The 26,360-nt window shown below is 35.2% G+C and overlaps 1 protein-coding gene across 5 annotated transcripts in view; it reads right to left on the reverse strand.

Annotated features, from left to right (window-relative positions):
• LOC132544688 (disabled homolog 2-interacting protein-like) overlaps nucleotides 1-26,360 on the reverse strand; it is a 134,482-nt gene that overhangs the window by 103,713 nt on the left and 4,409 nt on the right. For 4 of the 5 annotated variants that reach the window (XM_060208317.1, XM_060208313.1, XM_060208312.1 and 1 more), the window contains exons 2-3: nucleotides 13,676-13,735; nucleotides 4,458-4,526 (exon numbers count right to left, since the gene is read on the reverse strand). In XM_060208317.1, coding sequence (XP_060064300.1) covers nucleotides 4,458-4,526; nucleotides 13,676-13,735 — 129 coding nt within the window. The remainder of the gene's footprint in view (nucleotides 1-4,457; nucleotides 4,527-13,675; nucleotides 13,736-26,360) is intronic. The other variant, XM_060208314.1, reaches the window with a different exon arrangement.

A 26,360-nucleotide genomic window follows, 5' to 3' on the forward strand; every position in this document is an offset into this window, starting at 1 on the left:
CATCAATACAATACACATACCTTCTCAAGTCTCAGTGCAAGTCAATGGTTAAAAGACTTCTTCCCTTATAGGAACAGGGGAATTCACTGCATCTATCTCACTTAGGTGTACGACTTGTGTACATTAATCCTTGTCATCATCTCTTCTACTGAAGATTATTTCTTACCACTATATCATATCACAGCCTTGTCCAGAGATAACGAGGCATACCTGATAAGTTAAACTAAACAATAAAGTATATGGTGTACCTACAGGTTGGTAACAAGTCTAAAAGTGATGTGAGATTTAATGTTGTAGAAAAGTTTCTGGTCTGTAAACATGCTATGGTCCTCTTTTGAAAGTTGATGAAGTGGATATATTAACCACTGCACAATTAGCTTCATGAGCTTTGATAAAGATCAAAGATCTGGAACTGCCTCATAAACTGGAATGGAACAAAAGACAAGCCAACAAGCAACTTGAACATGGTCTCAATGGTACAATGGAGCAATGTCTATGAAAGTCATTCTTCAGACATGCATAAACAGATCAACAGTATGAATCAGACACGGTTGATTGACAATTCAGGTCACTGTGTTACAGTTAGAATACATTCTTATATCAGAGTGATTTCCCTGTTAAAGTCCTGGTCAAGAAGCATTTTCCTCTAATGCAGTTTACCAAAATGGAGAAGTATGACATGGTTAAATCTTATGCAAGAGTGATGAACAATGCATTTTAACAGGTGTATGTCAGTATATAAGCAGTTGAAGATGATTTTAGAAACTGAAATGCATTTTTCTCTATCACTATGTGAAGATTTTATAGAAATGACGACGACCTTGAACATATGACAGTCTTGAGGGAAAGATCTCTGGATTGAGTTTTCTGAAATTATTTTGAAGTTATGACTTAGCTAAACTTTTATCGATGACGACTTTTAACTGGCCAATAGAGATCAATGTCTGGAATTGTGTTTAAGTTCCTCAATATTCAATAGTAAACTTTAGTCAGAATTTTTTATACAACACAAATGCACAATTGTCCTATCATTATGGAAAGCACCTTTTGCTCTGACTTTGACCTTTTAAAGTCTTGATTCAGCTTTAGAGGGTGTTGTCAAGAATGTCTGTGTGAAGTTTAAAAATGATCTTAAATCATTTCTAAAGTAAAAAAAAAAGTAGGATAAAGACAAAGACTTCAAGTTGAGAGTACAAGTGACCTTACTAGCCTGGCTGGCAGCAGAGTGCTCAGCTACAGACTGAATGGTTCTTAGTTCAAACCCAGGTGGGGTTTAATTACTCTGTCCTATTACAATTATACTGGGTTTAGAATTGAAGAATTGGTAAGTATTTTTTGAGAGCAATCATAACAGATCCTGTTCGATCAAATATCACCTAACAAAGTATAATTTTAAGCCACTATCTGTGTAGCTAGACTATAATATCTCCATAGATAACTGTCAGGTATATACATGTACATCTTGGCTATAAGATGTTTACAATGTAAACAAAACTTTAATTTTCTAAATATTTCTGTCAGGCTCTGCTCAATAATGTAAGCATTAATGTCTTAAAACAATAACTCAATTAAATACTTTACATACCGTACTATATCAAGTGTTGATGGGAGTTTCTTTTAATATACCATAGAAAGGACGTAATTATTTTAAACAGGAGCAGATAATGTACCTTATTAGCTGTCACACACAAGAGGCCTTGACAATCACCTGAGGTCTGCAATATTGAATATAAAGTTTATAGGGTAGAAGCTTTCGAGTGTCATGAAAAAGAAATTGTGCCATTAATGATAGTAAGACTTAGGTAATAAGGTTTAATCCCTTGGGGGTCATCCAGTGTCAATATTTGCATACTATAAAAACTGTCATACTATGCTATTAATTCTTACCAAGGTATTTCCAATGAAAAATAAACAACTTTATTCTCAAATATCCAATTTTTCTATAAAAGCTACAGATAAAGCAAAACTTCCCTCCGCCTGAGGAAACACGACACCATAGGGTCATGAAGTTTACAATTTTGGTATAGTACAATAATACCGTTTCATCCATGAAGAGCACTTGATTCTACCATATCTGTGTGTTGAAAAGATATTTTTTGAAATTTGAATCAATTTGACCACTTTTGACCCTACCCCTCAGGCCCCTGTGGGTTTGGGATCATATAATTCTCAATTCTTGCAGAAAAAAGGGCAATCGCTATCCATAGGTCATCATGAGACTTTGTCTCAGGTAACCTAAATTGGGCAGATAACTAGTAGTTAAAATAATAGCTTTGTCAGGGAATGATAACCCACAGTTACAGTCATAGATTTGTCAATATCAGAGACAGATAACTCTCAGTTACAGTAATAGATTTGTCAATATCAGGGACAGATAACTCTCAGTTACAGTTATAGATTTGTATATATCAGGGACAGATATCTCTCAGTTACAGTAATAGATTTGTCAATATCAGGAACAGATAACTCTCAGTTACAGTAATAGATTTGTCAATATCAGGGACAGATAACTCTCAGTTACAGTTATAGATTTGTCAATATCAGGGACAGATAACTCTCAGTTACAGTTATAGATTTGTTAATATCAGGGACATATAACTCTCAGTTACAATTATAGATTTGTCAATATCAGGGACAGATAACTCTCAGTTACAGTGATAGATTTGTCAATATCAGGGACAGATAACTCTCAGTTACAGTGATAGATTTGTCAATATCAGGGACAGATAACTCTCAATTACAGTAATAGATTTGTCAATATCAGGGACAGATAACTCTCAGTTACAGTAATAGATTTGACAGTATACAGGACCAGGGACAGACAACTCAGTCAAACATTTTTCTACTGGCTACAGTACTCATGTAAAAGCCTACCTACTGCACAAAACAGTTAAATTAAAGCTTCACAGCTCCTAGCCAGTTCTTTCTTCAATACAGATCAATACCTCAGTCAAATTGCTGACATAGTCACCAAGCTCCTCTTTATCATGTGGTAGAAATCCTACAGTTTTGAAAGTCCCCTCAAAAGATCATGTTGTAGAACTTCTAGAGTTTGAGAGGCTATTTATATAACTACTTTGTTAATCTCATGTTAGATATCCACATGATTTTACTTTTAAAAATCTTTGCCAAGCATGAAGAAGGTATTCTCAGGATTCTATGATAATATATCTCCACACAGCATGTAGTGGATATCAAAGTATGCCTATTGATATGAAATCTCTATACATGTAGTAGATATCTTTGTGATTGTGTAGTTATAAACCTCCAATCAAAATGTAGTAGATATCTTTATGTTTCTGTAGTTATAAATTTCCACCCATCACCTATTTAATGTCCTAATGATTCTAACATAACATGTAGTAAATATCCTAATGATTCTGTAGTTGTAAATCTTTATCCACCATGTATTTAATGTCCTAATGATTCTAACATAACATGTAAATATTTAATGTCCACCATGTATTTGCTGTCCTAATGATTTTGCAGTTAAATAATTCCATACAACATATTTCATATATCTTAACAATTTTAACACAACATGTGGTAGATATCCTAATGATTCAATAGTTATAAAATATAAATCTCTGCCCAACAGACAGTCAATATCCTAGTGACTCTATGGTTTTAATCTCACAAACTTCATGTGCTTATCTGTTGATCTTAGGTCAATATCAACAAACATTTTAGCCATATATCCATTCATAAATACCTCAAATATGATTCTTCTCAGAAATGTTACACAATTGTATCAAAATCATATGAAATAGTTGAAATACAGTTTTGTAAAAATAAAGAACTTTACTCAGGAACAAATCATTTCAGACAATTATTTAAACATTTTCTTACATGATGTAAAATTGCATTTCTGAATATACAGCGTATAAGCCTGGAAGATGTAATGTGACCATCAGAAAGTTATACAGAAATTTTCTAGAAGCACAGAAACTTCAGATCTTAGATCAATATAGAAATATCTGCATTCACATCAATGGAGGAAATATTATTTCATCAGATTTTTTTATTACAGTCAATTATTAATGTTACTAGGAACAGTTCAATTTAACAGCAGAGGAAGATATAGAATACAGGACAAGCTAAAGTGTATAGTGATACATAGACAGTAAAGGGAAATATCACAGTTCACTGGCGGTCACCATACGACATTCAGACGAGGAAAAATTTATAGGTAGGAAGTATAACACAACACCAAAATGGAACGGAAACTTAAAATCTGAAATCAAGGACATTCAAGACAGGAGTGGATCAAAAGATCAACCAAAATTGTTACTGTAATCATCCAAATAAAGAAATAAACAGTGCTCATCTCCGAACAAAGAGGCAAAACAGCAAAAGCATTACTGTAGATATAAAAAAATCCAGGTAAATATCAGGTGCTGTAACATATACAAAGAATACACATCCAACTATAGGTAGGAGCTTTTGCAAATACATACGGAAAAACTTTCTGAACAAAATGTGTCGCCTGCGAGTATGGTCCATGTTGTCGAAACCTCTGCTTAAATCTGAAATACGTACAATTGTATGGTTAAATAACATCAGTTCTGTTCACCAACATAAAATGTCATCCTTTCTGTGGTGTTGAGTATCCGATACTGAAAAGGAATTTCTTTACTGCATCATAAAGCCACCTCATCTATCATAGTATCAAGGTGTCATTATTTCTGTATATAAATGCCAATGGTGTCATTCAAGGACACTAAGTCAATAGTCATCTTTCTTCAATTCTTATGTCATAATGTTATATTCGATTATATTGCAATATTCTAGTATTAAACTAAACATATTTCAATGCCACCAATTAGATATGTATTTTCATGTCTTAAATTTATTCTAGAATGTTTGTATATTCCGAAGTCATCATTCAAGAACATCCTTCTACATCTATACATTACAACAGTGTTGTCATTTATAGTAATTATAATTGCCATATCACTGTTCAATTTCTGTGTCTTCCTTTTATTCAAAAAGAATCCATTCCAGTGTCATCATTCATTTCTCACATCAAATGAAGTATTCTTACATGAACTAAATTATTCCTAGATTTGCTCAAGTATTCCCACATCAACTGGTGTTGTCCAAAGCTTAAATATTTACAGAATTACCTTATAAATGTAACTAAACAAATCCCATTCTTATATCTGAAGTATTCCTACTTTAACTGGATGGTTCTCCTAGGCAATGAATGTGAAAACTTACAAGAAGGGAGACAACTCTAAGTACAAATAAAGGAAATTTTGTAGTACATAGAATAGAAGTTTTTATAACAAATCATGTAGTAGAATCCTCTACTGGTTGTGTTATAAAAGCTTCTATTCTTTTGACATTACCAACCTGAAGAAAAGGTTCCAAAATAGTTTTGTAGCACATTTTCAACAGAATTTATACATCTATTTTAAACAAGGGATACATTACACCAGCCTGGGTGGCAGTTCTGTATTAAGTAATGGTAATGTTCATATTGTTGGAGATTGTGATCAGCTCTGATGACCAGTGTCGTGTCAGTTCACTGGCATTTATAATCAACATGGACCAAACATGTTGTTGGAGATGGTGACACTTTGTACAATCCTAACCACCATATGACTTTGATGTCTTCTATTGGGAAATATAAATGGTATATAAATTCTTCCATTTACAAAAATTTGATTACAGAGCAATTTCATGACAATCACAAATTACTACTAACAATACACCTCAATATGTGTCATGTTTGTACCTAATGACTGACAGAAATCACATTTAACTTCCTACAAATTCACAAATAAAAATCAGAGTTTAAACAGATCAAATTACAGATTTGAAAATGGAATAAATGGAGATTGAACTTGTATTGAACTGTTCTCAGGTTACAAATCTTTATGTGTGAATAGTATTAAACAACGTGACAAAAGACAGTAGAGATACTAAAAGTCTCCATACTGACACCCATGTTTATAACAAACACAGGCTTGTTGTTAATGTTATCTGTCTATCTTAAACTGCTATATTTCATCTGTGTATTAGGACAGCTGTTTTTTATAAATGAATAATTTCTTCACCTGTACCTAGTGGCACCTTTGTGGGGAATTCCCATCTTATCTATACCACAACAGAAGTCAATTATCTGCAATGAAGCAAGTTTTGAGGACAATGATTTTGTACAATAATGCCCAGATGTATTGATCCTTTAAAAAGCAAACTAGATGTTAAGAGAACAATAGTATTGTGATAACAATGGTTTCACCCATAACAATGGGTCTATTATCTTATATTGTATATGTGAATAGACATGTATATTATATCTCTACCTACATCTCACCTGGAAACTGACCACTTCGGTGGTGGGCCCATGCCAAACATTGATGTGACACTCAAATGATCTAGATCAGGAGAATGTTTTACAATAGAACACAATTAAGTGCAATACACACCGACAATGGCAGTTAGGTCCTCCCATCTGATTGGGTACAAGACTTTTGTTAAGGGAATGTCGTTTTTTGGCAGGTGTCAATTTTTTTATCAATATCGCAAAAGATGATGGGATTTGATTTACTATACAGCAGAATATGTCCTGTACAAACCTGCTCCACAGGAGATTATACCACAGAGGACAGAGTGTGCTAGTATTAGCTGGAGAGGAAAAACCATCGAAGTGCTCCTTATGAAGGGCTGATATGATATAAAACAATTATAATTACTTTGTAGAGTCAAGCGGCAGATACAGCCACTGCCACTTATTTTCTCATTTCCTGAACCCACTAACACTAAGGAGCCACTTGACCATACAATATCTAATGTGACATCAATTCTTCAGTAAAAGGAGTGGGTCAATGTGGCTTGTAAATAGTGTTAAATAGTCATTGTCACTCAGCTTACAGAGCAAACTGCTATGGATTATCACGCTGGAGATCTTGGTTCAATTCCTGTACGGGCTCTCACCAGGCATGTGTTTTCCCCTGGTGTGCTACCAATAGCCTTACAAATAACCTGTATTTCAACTCACTCCAAAAGCCTTATTTATCTACTGTTAAATAGGGAGGAGAATCCAATTGAATGAAACTCCCATAACCTGTATTACATAATGTAAGACTTTGGTACTCTAACAGCCTGTATTTACTCAGCTAAAACAGGACTGAGATCCCATACCCAATAATACTATTAACTGTAAGATTTGGAGACTCTAATAGCATGTATTTCAACTCATTATTATTAGATTTTCATATTTTAACTTTAAATTATATTCAAGGATATTGATTAAACAGTACAATAATATAGGTGATGCTTTAATCATGCATGTTTCTGTATTGTTGTTACAAATAAATATCAGAACACATGTACGGTCACAATAACTTTTCAAAGCTGATCAGGTTTACAATAACACTGATCAGGTTTACATTAACACTGAATACAAGGCCTAGTTTATATCTACCTACAGATTCATTATAAATACAACTTCTATAGTAAACCATAGGTCACCAGGTAAAGTGTGTGTAGACATGTTTACGCCAGGTCTCTGTATAATAAATAATGTCTTATAGATGCTAACAGAGGCCTGCTCTATATAAACATGACTTCATAAACACACTAGTGCAGGTAAACAATTTGATGCTGGCTACAGTAAAATGCATTGCATAACGAACATGTAACTAAAACATATACCTTGTATTAAAACATTAACACATCTTACCTTGATTTACGATATACTGATCACCTGTATATGGATGTGCACTGAGGCTATAATCCCACTGAGTTTATTTCACCCTGTGACACCAAATAAACACGTCCCATCTAAATATGATACAGATAAACAGTGACCAGATATACCTCGGCTACGTCACGCACAGGTGTACTGGTTATACTTGACTGTCGTCGATAAATTAATGAATCACAAGACCAATAACTACCTAGGTCTGATGTCTACAGTTTCGAGTTCTTTAGAGATCCCACACGATAACTGGGACTACCTGAAGTTTCTACATCTGTATATAACACAGTGCCGTGTTCTCTTGTGATCCGACACGATACCTGGATCCATCAAAGAAAACCACTTGACTGTGTATTGCACTTACTAATTAGTGTATCACACAAGCACCATTACAGGTAATCCTGGGGTGTACCTTGACAAACTAGGGTTAATCCCACCCTATAATCTCTCGTCACAGTCCATTGTGACACCTGTAAACTGGGAGATGGACGGAGATTTACGATCAGTATAAAGCCGACAAAAATTTTAGTTTCAGAACTGAGCCTATAGTTAAGATTATGATAGGTACCAATATCTTTATTCATGACTGATCTTCATATACAAAGTTCTACATCTTTAATCTGTAATTATAATCTAGTACATAGGAAAGGTGATAAGGGACAATCGCGGGTTTTGTGTGTACATCTAGATTCAAGATAAGATTATGGTAAACAGTGTTTTTGTGTTAGAAATATTCGATAGAATTTGTAAATCAGTTGAATATTTGATGACTTTATTTTAGGATACAAGCTGCTGATTCCTATGTTTTATAGAACATATATTTCTTTGTCCTTCTTTTTATAGAACATATATTTCTTTGTCCTTATATGGGGGTGTCTGATCAAGATATCAATACTTCTAAAGAAATTAAAAAACAACATTTGTACAGATTTTGTTGTTTGACTTTCAAATTCAAATTCATGTATTAGAAGACGTTCATATTATAAAATGATGTAACTTGAAGCAAAAAGTTGGTATAGTTCAGGAACTGTATCCAAAGTGGTGGAAGTTGTGACTGTGTCATCCTTATATAGTGTCACACTCAACAGAGATTTTGAGGGCATTTTACCTTCAATATCTAAGGAGTTTTAAGGTGTCGATCAATTTGTCTGATACCTATGGAATATGGTATTAACAGCTCACCGTCACTATATACAATATACTGTACAACCTTTACACTATAGACAATACCCACCAATTGTGGGAATAAGTGATTCAATCTTAAATGATTATTGGAGATTTTGGAAATCTAACTGAATGTGTTATCATTAGTACTTTAACTATTAAACAATGTTTTCATTAGAAGTTTTTCACTTTTGCAAAAAACGAATTAACTTCATGCTGTAATCATTTAGGGAAGTTGTAAAGAGATAACACTGATCCCAAGCCTACATACTTCTATCAAAGGTTTTAAAAGGAACAGTGTGAAACAAGATATATCGGAGAAATTGACCACCCACCTTAACATTTTAATAAGCGTACCTGTGTAACCCTGATTTATTTGCCTTGTTTAGAACAAGTCACCTGTAAGTAAAGTGACATGGCAACTTCTGTTACCACGTTTTTACCTGGGTACTCTGTGCTACAAATCATATATAATGATGGTTTTCCTGTATCATACATATTGCTTTACTATTTCTTATTTTTTGGACCAAAACTAATCAATCAATTAGATATTTTGAAAACTTATCCAGATACAGAGAGTCTCATTCTTATATATTTACAAAATAATTTTAACTGTGCTGAATTAAAATGCCCTTTGAACTTTTAAAAATGCCCTTTGAACTTAATTATGCTAGGAATCACAAACAAAACTAAGATCAAAAGATATCAGTTTAGTAATCTTTCCCATTAACACTTGTGCACTGCATCAAAATCTGTTAATCATTGTTGGTTTTTGTGATGCTATCATCCATAAAGCCAGCTGTAACCTATCTCCTATCTTCACATGTAAAAAAGATCTATAGGCTGATGAAGGACGTTCTACAGTTGATACACTCCCGTAAATTCATTGCATTTATTTTTTGTTTCCTCACATATCTTCCTACAGTTAATCAAGTATATAATTAAAGTCATTGTTTTTTTGTGATTTTGTTTCCGGGGTTTAAACCTGACTCAGCATTACTAGACATGTTTGTGGCGAAGGAAGAGCCTGGCTACAAAAAGATTTCCAGATTATAAATCAGAAACGCAAGAACAAATAGCAACAGAAATAATTACACAAAGTCAGAGAGAGGTAGATCACAGGACGAGATAAATCTTTGATGATAACCTTGATTGATAGGTACAAGATTATACCGTTTCTGGTTTCATATCTTGGTATCATGACCACAACACCTCCCTATTTTTGATGATAAAGAGTTTGTTTGTTTTGGTATTTTATCACAAGTATAGGATGCTTAATTGTGACTATTAGGCTACATTCTTGTTTTTATTACCAAATCTGGCCTGCATGGAGTGAAATCAGAAACATAAATAATTGATAGTAAGGCCAATGTAACTGATACCGGGACTGAAAGGATTTGGGTGTGTAAACTTACATTAAACACTCCTACACCAAGGGAGATAAATAGTGAGACTGACAGGAAAACTGGAATGACCCCAGAGATCTAACCAAGTGCCCACCATTGTAGGATCTTTATTTGTTCTCTAAAGGTTTAATCTTTTCTCGTCTTCCCTTTTATTTGCTTTTAATTCTATGACATTTGAGAATTCCTCTTTAAAAATTTATGATTTTCAACTTTCAAATCCAAGATGGTTACTTGACGACTATTTTTTTTTCTTATCAGTCCTGAAATGGACGCTGCACAATTTGGACAGAGGACATGTAGAACTTACAAATACATGAGATCCACAAGGGCTTTTAGTGGCTATCTTTGATTTTTGAAATGTTCTTTGAAAATTAGATCTTTCCTTACATTGCTCTTTGTTCTGATGTTTTTGCTCTTAATTACAGAAAATGAACAGAAAATTAAAAATTTCCCCTTAAACTGTAAAAACCTGTTGGTCATTTTTCTTTTTTTTCAGTCCCAAAGTCAGAAAAACACAACTAGCGTGAAAAAATAACCAATGTACAAATTTTGAGAAATAGTCATTCAGTATTTCTTAAGAAAAAGAGATAACAAACTTTCATTGTGAAAATACACAATGGTCGCCTGTCTGACCATTTTGGTTTTTCTAATCAGAGCCAAAATCAAATTAGCACAACTAGGGACCAAGGGGAAACTACATATGAAATTTAAGAAAGATCCACTTCATACTTCTCCAGAAATAGTGTTGACAAAAACTTTCACAGATAAAATCCAATACCATAAATGTCAGCAATTTAGTTTCCCTAATTAATCTCTCAATAGAATGAACACAACTAGGGACCAAGGAAAATATTTATACAATTTGGGAAAGATCAATCAGTACTTTTCAAGAAATAGCAATAACAATGATACATAGTAAACATACAAAGATGGCTGCCTGTCAGCTATTTTGTTCTTTTAATCAGCCCCCAAAATCAAAAGGGCAAAAAATGGGACCATGGGGAACCAATATATAAAATTTGGGAAAGATCCATTCAGTAATTCTCAGAAAAAGCTATAACAAGTATTGTGTAAGGAGAGATGATGGACAGATGAGAGACCAAAGTTGTAGGGCAATTTGAACAAATCATGCTTTTGAGCTAAAAATATTCTTTCTCATCAACAGATATATCATTAGGATTATTTTTTTAAAGAAATGAAAGAAAAAAGGGCCAATACAACTGAAATGCATGAAACAGATATTTGATAAATTGATTGAACAATAACAGATTTATGTAAAAGTAAAGATAAAGACTTAAAAATTAACTTTTTTTATCATTTGATGGTTCAGATTTTAAAAAGTATGCTAGTTCACCAAATTTAAGTCCACGGAAATTTTTTGAGAGATAATGTAAAGATTGCTTTGTCGTCACAAAAATAACGAACTACCATTAGGACTGTTCTGTTACTATATACATGAATATTTATGGATCTCTAGACATATATCAGAAAACATTTCTCTTCATAAAGAATCTTGCTAAGAGCAGGGTTTAGCTGAATAAGAACAGTTCCCAATAGAGCTATCAATGTCAGTAACACACAGACAAAGCACATTCCCGTCAGTGTACTAGTACTTTGGAGGACAGAATGGACATAATCCAGTCAGTGTAGTACTATGGAGGACAGAATGGACATAATCCAGTCAGTGTATCTAGTACCCACACAACATAATGTTTATCTAGTTTCCTATGTAAAAATAATCCAGTCAGTGTATCTAGTACTATGGAGGACAGAATGGACATAATCCAGTCAGTGTATCTAGTACTTTGGAGGACAGAATGGACATAATCCAGTCAGTGTATCTAGTACTATGGAGGACAGAATGGACATAATCCAGTCAGTGTATCTAGTACAATGGAGGACAGAATGGACATAATCCAGTCAGTGTATTTAGTACTATGGAGGACAGAATGGACATAATCCAGTCAGTGTATTTAGTACTATGGAGGACAGAATGGACATAATCCAGTCAGTGTATTTAGTACTATGGAGGACAGAATGGACATAATCCAGTCAGTGTATTTAGTACTATGGGTGAAATCATCATCTACATCAAGCCACCCTAACAGGATAGCATATTTCATCTGTAGAATATTGTTGCCACTATACGTTTTTTCCTTATGGAATAATAATACTAATAAAAGTTTTGTGTTAGTAACATAGAAGACACATTGCAGATATAAAGAATGTCTTCCATCAATAGCCAACACTCTCTACAGGTTTTACATTCATAATACTGCTGGAACATTTTACCTGAGTGTACCAACACCAGTTCTGTTCACTTATACCATTAGATTATAGAAAAACTGTATTCTTGACTTCATTGACTCCATTGTACGTAAACATTGTGTTTCTGCAGTATCTAATAAAACACAGGAAGTAGCCTACATTACCAAAATTACCATAAATGTATAATAAAACTCCTTGTATATTACCATATCTGTGTAATAAATCTGCCTGTAGATTACCATATTTGTGTAATAAAACTCCCTGTATATCACACTACCCCACTTGTCTAATAAAAACCGCTGTATATCACATTATCACATTTGTTTAATAAAACTGTATCATATAGGCATAATCCCTCACTTCCCATGTCATATAGGCATAATCCCTCATTTTCCCTTTCATATAGGCATAATCCCTTACTTCCCATATCATATAGGCATAATCCCTCACTTCCCATATCATATAGGCATAATCCCTCACTTCCCATATCATATAGGCATAATCCCTCATTTTCCCTACTTCCCATATCATATAGGCATAATCCCTCATTTTTCCTTTCATATAGGCATAATCCCTTACTTCCCCTTTCATATTGGCATAATCCCTTACTTCCCATATCATATAGGCATAATCCCTCACTTCCCATATCATATAGGCATAATCCCTCACTTCCCATATCATATAGGCATAATCCCTCACTTCCCATATCATATAGGCATAATCCCTCATTTTCCCTTTCATATAGGCATAATCCCTTACTTCCCCTTTCATATTGGCATCACCTTATATTCCTTATATCAAACAAGCATATCCTCCTCACACCCTTCTTCAAATAGGCATAATCCCTCACTCCCTGTATCAAATTGGCAAAACCCCTCACTTCCCTTACTCCCCATATCAAAAAGGCATGTTACCCCTCACACCCTGTATTAAAATGAATAACTCACCAACCCCTGTATCAAATAGGCACTCCTTCAACCCTCCTTATATCAGAAAGGTAACACTTCCTGTACTAAAAATATCAAATTTCTAAGGATTGTCAGATCATGTAAGAGCTAGGTTTCCCAAGAAACTTCAAAAACACAATGCACGCTTTCCTCACTTTAATAAAACATTTCTACAAGATTACCTGGCAAACTTTCATTGCAGTCAATCAGCCTGGGGTGATGGCAGTACCGGTCTGGTGTCACTAAAACAACAAGAAACAAATAAACAAATCAATAAGTTTAGAAAACGTAGTTTTTTTGTTATCTATATTTCATGTACTAGTTCACTAAGTAGATTATTTTCCTCGAGCATTAATCTTGTAAAGACAAATCAAATTCCACCTTCCCCTCATTGTTATTTTGTAATAGGGACTTTCCTGACCATGACTGTCTTGTAAAAAAAAAAAAATCTCAGCTAGTGTAAGAAGGGAGATAACTCTGTCAACACCATTTCTCATCAGCTGATGGTGGGGTAGCATCTGCTGTTCTTCAGACACCTGGTCATCAGGTATGAACAGCTGACAGTTTTGTAAACATCAATTTTTCTTAAGTGCCAATTCTTTTAAGACAATTTTCAACCTTCATAAGTGTCTGTATAATAAATTAACCATTTCTCATTGTCAACTAACAATATTTTACTTACATATAAACAAATTTCTAACCTACCTCCATATAAAACCAGATCTATATATACACATCCCAGATCTATATATACACATCTGTGTATTTACATCTGTGAATACTTTCAATTTTCCCAAAAGAAAGATTGATAACTTTCAGTTTCTTTGTTAACTTATAGCTTGTTTATGTGTAATGATGTTTTGAAATTTTTGCTTATCTGCTCTCACAATTTAACACAGAAATGGTATTCTATACAATCGGTTTATAAGTAACAACTGGACCTAGTTCTGTCCTCAACAACACAAGGTTTCTTGTGATAAATACTGACATTGACTATAAACCTTGTATTACTGTAAGTTGTCTATAGTAAATACTGTTTATCTTTTCGATCACTCAAATGTGCTGTGAACACTCACAAAGTAAATTGTTCAAAATATAATTTTCCTGATTAAAATCAAAACAAACAATTCACTTTTTGTTTTGTTCAAGTTCAAGTTTTGAAATTAAACTTCCATAATTTGTATGCATGATTTCAGATCTGCTTGATCTTTACATGGGACTGATATCACATTGATAACATGATACATGTTATATTGGGTTACGATTTCATTGTAGCAGTGAAAGTACCGTAAATTTAATACCAAACATGAACAAAAAGCAACATAAATAAACTATACAATAAGGGAGTAGTATGTGACAGATGTACAAGTTAGTAGAGTAAACCCAGGTATCAGTAACTCCTACACAAAATAACATTTAGGTAGGGGTAACTCCTACACAAAATAACACTTAGGTAGGGGTAACTCCTACACAAAATAAAACAAAGATTGACAAATAAGATAGATTACAAACGTATATTCAAATCTGGTGAGAAGGATGAGGTGCTAGTAAACATATCAACAAAAATCATCCCATCACCAGATTAACTCCATATTTTCTTTATACAGAAAATTCCTTTTTCCTCATACATTAAATAGGGTGCCTGATATAGTGTATTACATATATACAATGTTGGTTGTACCTATTGATAGGTACAGGAAAACAGATTAAAGAGAAACAAACAACCAATGAGTAGATCCATAGACATTACACTTCTCTGAATCACCAATCCTTAGAGTAAGCTTTTTAGTTCTATGACCCCAAAGGATGATATCATGAAACTTTCTAAAATAACCGGATCTGAAATCCATTCCATAACCATTAGATAGGTTTTCACCTATTTGTCTAAAACTATCTTCTAAATTTGACAAGGACTGCTAATTGGTGATAAGGGGAGATAACTGGTGATAAAGGGAGATAATATGTACATCTGGATGATGAATATGTTTGTTTATCAATCCTTGCACCGTTTACACTGAGAACTTTATCCTCACTCAGCAGTAACTCCACTGTGTATCCCTATCACTTGTTAAACAATATTTTTATCATCACACTTTTATGGGTATTATGAACTTCAGAGATAGGGAGCCATATAAACGTACAAACTCAGTAAACATCAGCATATTGTTATTGCCAATAAGTCTATCTGTTGTTTGTTAAATTCTATAAACACTGTCCCTTCCCACCTCCCCATCAGCTGAGTTGGAGACCTACTAAACAGATAGGCTCATATTTATTTTCCAAACAGGATTACAATTTATCTATCACTTTATTTTCCTACAAACAGAAATCATGTAACTGAATGCCAGTCATTAAATATCCACACAACTGTTACTGACTCATCCAGATTTCTATAGAAGCTTAGTACAGCAGTAGTTTACACAGAACTTTTTAATGAGGAGGGCACATTGAAAAATGTCTTTTCTTGCTGAATACAAAACTCTGGCTGATGTAATCCATTTCAGCTGTACAGCCATGGAGAGACAGACACTGTTCTAAAATCAGCTGTTTCCCTTTAATACTATGACAATGACAAGGATTTCTATTTATCAGTGTATTGTTATAGGTATCAGACCTCTGTTGTATTTTGTAACCATTGCTGTAATCAACAATCAAAGGTCACTATCCCTCTATCTGACCCCTCCTCCTTGAGTGCATCCCATGAGGATCTCACTGACGATAATTTCTTCCCAACTGGGAAATGTCTATCAAATCCTTCGACAATCTACATCTCCACACCCACAGATGATTGCACTACTTCACACTGTCTTGTTTACACACCAAATTACATTGGATATTGTACATCACAATCCCCCCTACCTCCCCTTCCTCCCCTCCTGTACAATCTGATCTGTGAGAATATGATAAGGGTCTTTACTTGGAGAAACACACTTCCATGGGTCATCAGTTCCCCCACCAGTATTATCGGTCAAGAACAATTAACTACCATCAATTAGTGGCCCTAACAGACCTCATCCTGACACTGAGTAACCTTGACAACATAACTCAATCATTCCAGTTTTGACTGGACAAATTGGAATGAAGCATCAGAGACCAGCAGATATACAAACAGACAGAAAAAAAGACAAAGGAATCACACAAAAACACCAATATCACAGGAGATTAAATGGAAAAGCTAGATGAACACAGATAAAGAGGAAAAGGCAAAAGAGACCTCACTAAAAAACACTGAGAGAGAACAATCAAAATTACAGAGGGTCAGACAGACAGATGGAAGGACAGATCTCACAAAAAACACTGAGAGAGAACAAACAAAATTACAGAGGGTCAGACAGACAGGTGGAAGGACAGATCTCACAAAAACACTGAGAGAGAACAAACAAAATTACAGAGGATCAGACAGACAGATGGAAGGACAGACAGATGGAAGGACAGACAGACAGATCAGGACAATGATAAAGAAAAAGGAAGAGTTCACAAGTCTGATGATTGTTATCATACAATCTAGTGCAGAAAGTAAGCATTAAAAAAATTTGTGATTTCATCAACTTCTGCCAAATTTTAAGTTAATGACCTATATATAAAAACTGCTAGAGAAATAAACACATCAGGTCTTCTTTACGGGATTTTTGTAACAAGTTAAATGTGGTGGAGATGATGGAAGGTGTACAAGATCACATTAGAGCTGTCAGGTTTTATAGTTGAGGAGGGCAGGTGAGGCAGGCTAGCACCCTTGATTTAATGCTCCAGGAAATTACCTCTGATTGCTGAAAAGTAGAATTTTAAGTACAGCCATATCTACAATACATCCAGGTATACTTTCTACACAACAAATCTTTTTAAATATTAATTCATTATAACATCTGCCAAAGAATCGCGATTACATGTTAAATGTTCCTGGCTCTGCTGATGGGTTACCTAAGAGAGACAAATAGAGTGCAGTCAGTGATATGTTCCATTAGAACATCTGTATACATTTTAACAGTAAGTTTAAAGCTAACCTTGCTCACCATGCTGATGCCCAGATGGGTAGGATGTAATCAATCTAAGTATTTACCTACTAGTTGTACAATCAGCTGCTACAAGGAAATTAAATTGGAGAGGTACAAGCCAAGTATTGAGAATCTTACGGAATGACAGAGGCAGAAAACTGCAAACTGTTGCAGATAAAAGGCAAGAGGAAATGGATGAAAAAACATCAAATGGACAGGAAAATAAGTTTATACAAGTGTTTCAAACATAAAGGGTACAAAAGACTGAAATAAAAAAATACTTTGAAAATGATAAGATGCCAAAGAAAAAAAGGGAAAGAATTTTATATGCGTGTCTTAAACATGGCAACAAATGCTTCCTACATTTCTGGCAGTCGGAAGAAAGACTTCACAGGTACTGTAAAGTAGGACAGGAACAATTGGGCAGGCTTTTAGTTTGTCTTATACACCAATCTGATCTACTGTCTGTAAGGGTAGGCTGGCGACTCTGATCTACTGTCTGTCAGAGCAGGCTGGCAATGTGTCTTACAAGCCTCTGTTCTATTGTCTGTCAGGGCAGGTTGGCAGGAATTTTGTCTTACAAAATGCTGATCTGCTGTCTGTCAGGGCAGACTGGCAGTATGTCTTATACAACTCTGTTCTGTTGTCTGTCAGGGCAGGCTGGCAGTGTGTCTTATACAACTCTGATCTGTTGTCTGTCAGGGCAGGCTGGCAGTGTGTCTTATACAGCTCTGTTCTATTGTCTGTCAAGGCAGGCTGGCAGTGTGTCTTACAAAACTCTGATCTACTGTTTGTTAGGGCAAGCTGGCAGTGTGTCTTATACAACTCTGATCTACTGTCTGTCAGGGCAGGCTGGCAGTGTGTCTTATACAACTCTGATCTATTGTCTGTCAGGGCAGGCTGGCAGTGTGTCTTATACAACTCTGATCTACTGTCTGTCAGGGCAGGCTGGCAGTGTGTCTTATACAACTCTGATCTATTGTCTGTCAGGGCAGGCTGGCAGTGTGTCTTATACAACTCTGATCTACTGTCTGTCAGGGCAGGCTGGCAGTGTGTCTTATACAACTCTGATCTACTGTCTGTCAGGGCAGGCTGGCAGTGTGTCTTATACAACTCTGATCTACTGTCTGTCAGGGCAGGCTGGCAGTGTGTCTTATACAACTCTGATCTATTGTCTGTCAGGGCAGGTTGGCAGTATGTATCTTATACAACTCTGTTCTGCTGTCTGTCAGGGCAGGCTGGCAGTGTGTCTTATACTCCTTTGATCTACTACCTGGCAGAGTTCTGCTGTCTATACATTACAGGCCTGAGTTAGTAAACTGCATCTCTTTCCAATGCAAATGAATCAATTAGCATGCTCTGTAGGGTGTGTAGACACAGAGAGTAGGGCTGCCAATCCCTTAACTCTTCATTTTTGAATAATGATTTTGACACACTTTGAAGATAATATCATAGATTAACACGACAGACCTGGAAAGGCAATGTAATCAATATGGATGGTCTAAAAACTGTTGTACCTCCATCACTGATTACCACTTTTTCTCTCTGGAGTACTTCATCACACTTGTCAATTAACTACAATAGAGATTTATATATGGTGTATACTTTTTTCCAATGCCTCATTAAAGTAAAACATTTCTGTAAGACAATCTAGTAAAATCAGCGATCTAGTACACAAAAGTCAGACACCAAAAATATATTATGTTGATAAGGCTGTGAAGCATGTGTGTGATGGAAACAACAGAGTGGTAGACATTCAAAACAGTCATTCAATCCTAACAGTTTTAAAAGTAGTCATCAGTGTCGTCTATTCTAAATGGCAGACATATATAACAGTCTACTGTAAATTGTAGCCACCTATTGCTCTATTTCTGAGCTCATAGATTAAAATTCTCTATTTGTTGCATCCATCTCCCAAATATGAGGGACAAAATGTTTCCCACATTACAAATTATTCTCAGTTTCAGCAAAATTTCTGACATGAACTGTTTAAAAGTGTTCGACTATAGATCCTATACCAGTCTAACATTTCATTAACTGGTGGATTAATTTCTGAGATAATGAAATTTTAAGACCTGTACCTAATTAGTAAAACAAACATCTCCCTGTGTCACTGTACCCAACAAAGATAACATGAACCTCGGAGGTTTCAGTTGGATGGAGATTTTTGAACAATGGCAGCCATCTTGGATGACATTGAACATCTCTACATCTACAATGACCAAAAATACCATGTAAGATTTTATAAATATTAAAAAAAAATTTCCATAAAATTCTACAATTCAGATCGATGGCAGATTAAGTTTCATGTAACTACCTACCAAATTCTTGTCTACAATCCAGGTCTACATATTCCAATAATTATATCAAATTTCCATGTGAATCCACAAAAGAATTGCTTTACCTGTCACAGCATACAGTATGAAGAAATGACACAGATCTTTATAGTCTCACTACTACACTACTTTTTGGTTACTTAGAAACAGTCCTAATCTTGATCTAAGTCTTCATTACCTGAACACCTTCCCGTCCTAGTGGTCAATTACAGCCAATTAGAGCCAGCCATACAGAAATGTCACCATCTGCTGCACCTGCACGCTAACTATAAAAACCCTTACCTCAAATATTTGCATAAAACTGGACAGAATGGTCAATACAATGATACACTATTGTCCAGCAGTACACAATTCATGTCCTCATGTGGTCAAGACTTAAGAAACTGACCAGATGTTGACTCATGACACATCTACTGACCATTGCTGATAAAATAGGTAAAATACAAGTGTCATTAGAATAGTAATCTATAAGCATCAAATAAAGGATATTCTATAGAAATATTCTTCTCATAAAAATCATTCCATTTGATAATCTGAAATATGCTTTAAATTATCAAGCTTCATTTTTTCTCAAGAATACATTGTATGTCAATTACTCAGAAATATACATGTCCTATCAGTGAAATGACTTACTAGTATTTGTCACCCATCAATAATTTTACCTATCAGTAATGTGACTTACTAGTCATATGATAAACCAGTATATGTAACCTACCAGTATTTGTCACCCATCAATAATTTTACCTACCAGCAATGTGACTTACCAGTATGTGTCACCCATCCATAATAAGACCTACCAGTCATGTCACTAACCTGTATGTGACCTATCCATACGTGTCATCCAGTAATGTGACTAACCTGTATATGTGACCTGCCAATAATGTGACTCACCAGTACATATGTGACTTATTAATGAAAAGACCCATCATTATTTGTGATTGACTAATGATGTAATTTGACCTATCAGTAAAATATATGTCATCCACCAGTACATGTGACCCACCAGATCATGTGACCCACCAGATCATGTGACCATCATCAGAAGGTGAAAAACTAGTAAAGTGACCTGTTATGTTTTACTTACACAAAGTATTCACATCTTGGAGCTTTTTTCTAGTTGGTTTTTATATATTGGAGCTTTATCAGTACATCTGAGACAAACAACCTCCTAATTATAAATTGTAGTAATTCAACCTTCAAAAGGTGACCTTGAAAATACATTTATAAAACAGCCTGATATAACTCCTAAGCTGTGATACACATTACAAAACTTCAAGGAACTCTAAAACAATGTACTTGCCAAAACAATGTTAGGTAAACAAGTCTGTTCTTAATACAAGTGTACTGTGCCCAATTTCATCTTCAAACATTAGCCAGAAGTCTGGTAACATCCACACAGAGAAATTTTTAAGGTCACACATGATCATTACTTTATCAAGTATTCATTCAATTAACATCATTCAGTTTGCATAAAAATGTACAATTTTTGATAAGTTCAGAGTAAATAAGTTACAAATGAAATGATGGTGTTTTCAATATAACACCATTTTAATCATAGGAAAATATGACAGAGACGGCACAACAGTTAAATTTCCCAGCATTCCTGCTACAAACAATAACAACAATATTATCAATAGGAAGATTTATTCCTCCAAACTGGTATAAATGAAGATTTGCGATAAATATTACTTTGTCATGTTTCAATATAAATGTAAATTGTTGGTCAGAGAATTCCCCCCTCTGTCCTGTGTTACCAACATACATGCTGAAGTGATCAACATGTGTAGTAAACATAAATACAATGAAGTTTGATCAACATTATAAACTGAGACAGAGCTAAAAGCCTGATATTGTAAAACAGATCAGATTTCTATTGTACTTAAATGTAATGGCACCAGTGACACTACTTCACAAACAAGTGTCACTTCCTCACTACTATATACCAGCCTCTAGGTTTTCACCAGACTTTCGCAGACAGCTAACAGGACAATCCACACATTTTCACCCATTTCTCTAATATATGACATTTATCAATAATATCAACTCTGATATGTGTCTATATATGGTATTTGACCTTTATAGGTCATATGTCTTGTATAAGAAGCATTTTAGCTTAAGAAGTATCTTAGTACCATTTAACCTCATGTACAATACCTGACCTCTATACAGAGGTCATACTTTAAATGTAACCTTTCACCCCTATTAGAAAAGCAGGTGATTTACTGTATTGGTGTGTAGAGAAAGGTGATTTCTTGAAAAAGTATGTGACATTTTACCTCTATAAATAGACAAGTGATTGATTGCAAAGGTTCTGATGTTTTACTGCTATAAATAGACAGGTGATTGACTGTATAAATGTGTGACATTTTACCTCTGTAAACAGACAGGTGACTGACTGTATAAGTGTGTGACATTTTACCTCTATAAATAGACAGGTGATTGACTGTATAAGTGTGTGACATTTTACCTCTATAAATAGACAGGTGATTGACTGTATAAGTGTGTGACATTTTACCTCTATAAATAGACAGGTGATTGGCTGTATAAGTATGTGACAGTATACCTCTATAAATAGACAGGTGACTGACTGTATAAGTATGTGACAGTTAACCTCTATAAATAGACAGTTGATTGACTGTATAACTGTATAATGTTTACCTCTATAGGACATATTTTACTGGTATAAGTTTGTGAAAGTTGACCCTAGAGATAATATTTACCTTACATTTTTGTATGAATTTTTACTTAATCAATAGACAGGTGATTATGCGTGACATCAATCAGCCAGTTATTACCACTGTATCTGGGGACAGTTTTATATACCTGTAAAACCATCACATCGAACAATGACAGGTAGAATATGAAATCTAATTAAGGTTAAAGCTGCTTCCTCATAGCGATCAATTAAAACTCTTATCTATTTCAATTTGTTGTCTCAGTCCTAATCATGTTTAGCCATACTAATATTATTGACAACCCAGCCATCACCTAACTGGTAGTCTTATGTTCCAGCCACCACTAATCTTGTCTGTCCTACTGTCCTGCCACCACTAATCTGTTTGTACCACCATCCAACCACTACTAATCTGGTGGTCAGATGTCCAGCCACTACTAATCTGTCTGTCCTACTGTCCTGCCACCACTAATCTGTCTGTACCACCATCCAACCACTACTTATCTGGTGGTCAGATGTTCCAGTCGCCACTAAACTCTCTGTTATACCATCCAGCCACTACTAATCTGTCTGTCCTACTGACCTGCCACCACTTATCTGTCTGTCCAACCATCCATTCACCACTAATCCAGATATAACAACTCTGGCTGCCTTTTTTACTGTCTTATTATCAAACTTTCATTAAAAAAATACCTGTGTCTGTAGTAAAGCTTGGTTCTGATATTTTTCAAACTCTAAAATGTTCTGAGCTAACAACAGTACATTTTAAAATAAGGGCACTTTTAGCCTACACCTGAAGTTGTATCCCTAAGAAGTACTGTGGGGTTACTGGTGACTTTACAACATATTACTGTGATAACACCATGTAGCTTTAGTAAACAAAATTACTGAAATGGCCAATTTAAAAGAAATAGTCATCAACAGAATACTTAACAAAAATTCCTAAGCTTAAAATATGATGTCATTTTTGAATGGCCTACAATTTCTAACGTCAGTGATGGTGTTATCTATTTGTAACCTCACTTTGATGTTCCATGAAGAGCTCCGATCACTTAATCTCACCATAGACACCTGCTAGGCTGGGATATTACTTCCCCATCATCTGATTTAGCAATGTCAAACAGGATCTAAGATGTCGAGATCTCCCAGCTAGTGGTTGTAGTACAGTAACCCACAAACGAGTTTAACTCATTATTACCAATGGCAAAAGTGTCCACACTTAAAACTTGCAGACAACCAAATACAAGAAATTCCTAAATTTCACTCAAAAACATTGATTTTTTCCCATGGACATTGTTGACCAACAATTTTCATTATCAAAAGGTGATGTAATTAAAAAGTTGTAGTTAATTTGAGACACAATAGAAAATGTTTTGTTTAAAGCTTCTTATATGCTCATCATCAGAAAGACAGTACTTTACATACATGACAAACATTTCTGGGATGCAGAGGTGCTACCCTGGATATAGTAAGATGCAACTAAAGATTATATGAATTTTTACAAAGAAATGTTTAGTCCAACTTTCTCAGGAGGGGGGGGCTTAATTGCGAATACCCCCCTATTCCTGGCAAATTGGAAAAAGTGGTGGGGGGGCTTGTTTGCGGTGAAATACGGTATTGAATTCAAACAAATTAATGGAAGAAACTAAGGTATTACTTTCTGCTGATTAAATTATACCTGTTAAAAAGTGCAAGTTAGAATCTTCAGTCAGTGTAAGAAAGAAACTACTGAAAAGTTTAAATTTAATATTGAGAACATTTTACATTGATATTAGATATAGATATCTAATATAATTTGTGTTTATGCCATTACAATGAAATTTAAACTTTAAATACATTAATACAACACAGTCAAATATTGTCAGCTAGTTATTACAGCATTTACACAATAACAGGTTTTAGAAAAGATTTGTAATCTTGCACCACTATCACTAATTGATGGACTGAATCACAAGCATTTTCGTGAAAGGAGAAATCAATTACACGGAGTTGAAAAGATTTTCTGTTTTCACAAATAGAAAACTGATTTTATTGAATTTATCAATACAACAAACTTATTACATAATCCTGAGAAGTGTTAGACACTGGTACCTTTGTCCTGGTCTTCAGGTTAAATTGTTTACGTTGACACCAGATTGTGAGTCAGGAGGTGGAATGTAAAGGCCTAAACTATTGCCTACACTGGGAGGGGGTGAAACATGTACCTAAAACAACAATAAAGTATGTGTTGATCTCCACATAACAGGGTGAGAAATCTGTAGTCTGTGTTTCCTTTCATTTTATTTTGTCTCTATGGCCTCACCATCTATAACTTCCACACCCTTCCTTCATGGTTCCACCCTCTAACTAATGCCCCCACCTTAAACTACTGCCCCACTCTCCCTTTATTGACAAATCCTCCCTCTATGGTCTCACCCTCTATAACTTCCACAACCTTCCTCTATGGTTCCACCCTCTAACTAATCTACCACCCTTTGCTATTTCCCTACTATTCCATTTTTGTCATACTCTCTCTCTATTGCCTCAACTTCCATCTCAAGTCCCAACATCCATCTACAGCTACATCCTCTCACTATTGCTTAACTGGTTCACTATTGCCTCATCATTCATCTAATGCACTACCTCAATCTAATGCCACTCCCTCCCTTCATTGTCCCACCTTTTATTGTAGGCCACACCCTCCTATTATAACCTCATCTTTCCATTAACAACCCTACCCTGCCTTGATGTCCCCATCGTCCCATCTAATTGCTGCACACTTCTATTCACCAGCCTATCTATCTCAGTAACTCTCCCCATTGCTGATCTGGTACCTGCCATTTCCCTATCCCTCCTTTGGTATTTCATATGTATCCTGTATGCACCAATCCCTGTGCAGATGCTGTGCTTTTATTTCCCATTTCCAGCAGAACTCCAGTTGTCTATCATCAGTTTACATGTATTCATTCCCCAGACAGACAGCGTTCTCCCCGGCTAATGAGTTTCCCATTTCTGTAAACACTCAGAATGCAGAATAGCTGCACCATAAAAATTACTTCAGAGGAGAAACAGCAGTTAATACATAAGAGTACTGTACATATTCTCAACTATAGTGTCTATCCCTGATCACGTTAAAGTACAAGGTAGTTTATGTACAGGGGATATGGGACTCAATCTACGTTAACAGATGATGCCATGACATTTCATTCATCAATGTCTCTTCATCACTCAGTTCCAACATTAGCACACATTCTATTTCACATGCTCATGACATGTTCTTGATCAATCAATTAAGTCACATCTAAAGTAAGAATCCTTTTCACCCATTACAGCATTGAGTTCTATGATGGACAGAGGACCTACAGCATTGAGTTCTATGGTGGACAAAGGACCTACAGCATTGAGTTCTATGATGGACAGAGGACCTACAGCATTGAGTTCTATGATGGACAGAGGAAAAACAGCATTGATTTCTATGGTGGACAAAGGACCTACAGCATTGAGTTCTATGATGGACAGAGGACCAACAGCATTGAGTTCTATGGTGGACAAAGGACCTACAGCATTGAGTTCTATGACGGACAGAGGACCTACAGCATTGAGTTCTATGATGGACAGAGGACCTACAGCATTGAGTTCTATGGTGGACAAAGGACCTACAGCATTGAGTTCTATGATGGACAGAGGACCTACAGCATTGAGTTCTATGAGGGACAAAGGACCTACAGAGCTGAGTTCTATACAAAGAGACAGAGGACCTAGAACTTTGAGTTGTATAAGCTGAGGCAGCAAACATAAAACTTTGAGTTCTATACAGAGTATATTGAGCTTTGAGTTCTACACAGAGAGACATTAGACCAAGAGCTATGAGTTTCAAGCAGAGAGA

The sequence above is a fragment of the Ylistrum balloti genome, unplaced genomic scaffold (assembly GCF_031769215.1).
Source record: "Ylistrum balloti isolate Yb309-2 unplaced genomic scaffold, AGI_CSIRO_Ybal_v1 Utg369806, whole genome shotgun sequence".
Taxonomy (NCBI): domain Eukaryota; kingdom Metazoa; phylum Mollusca; class Bivalvia; order Pectinida; family Pectinidae; genus Ylistrum; species Ylistrum balloti.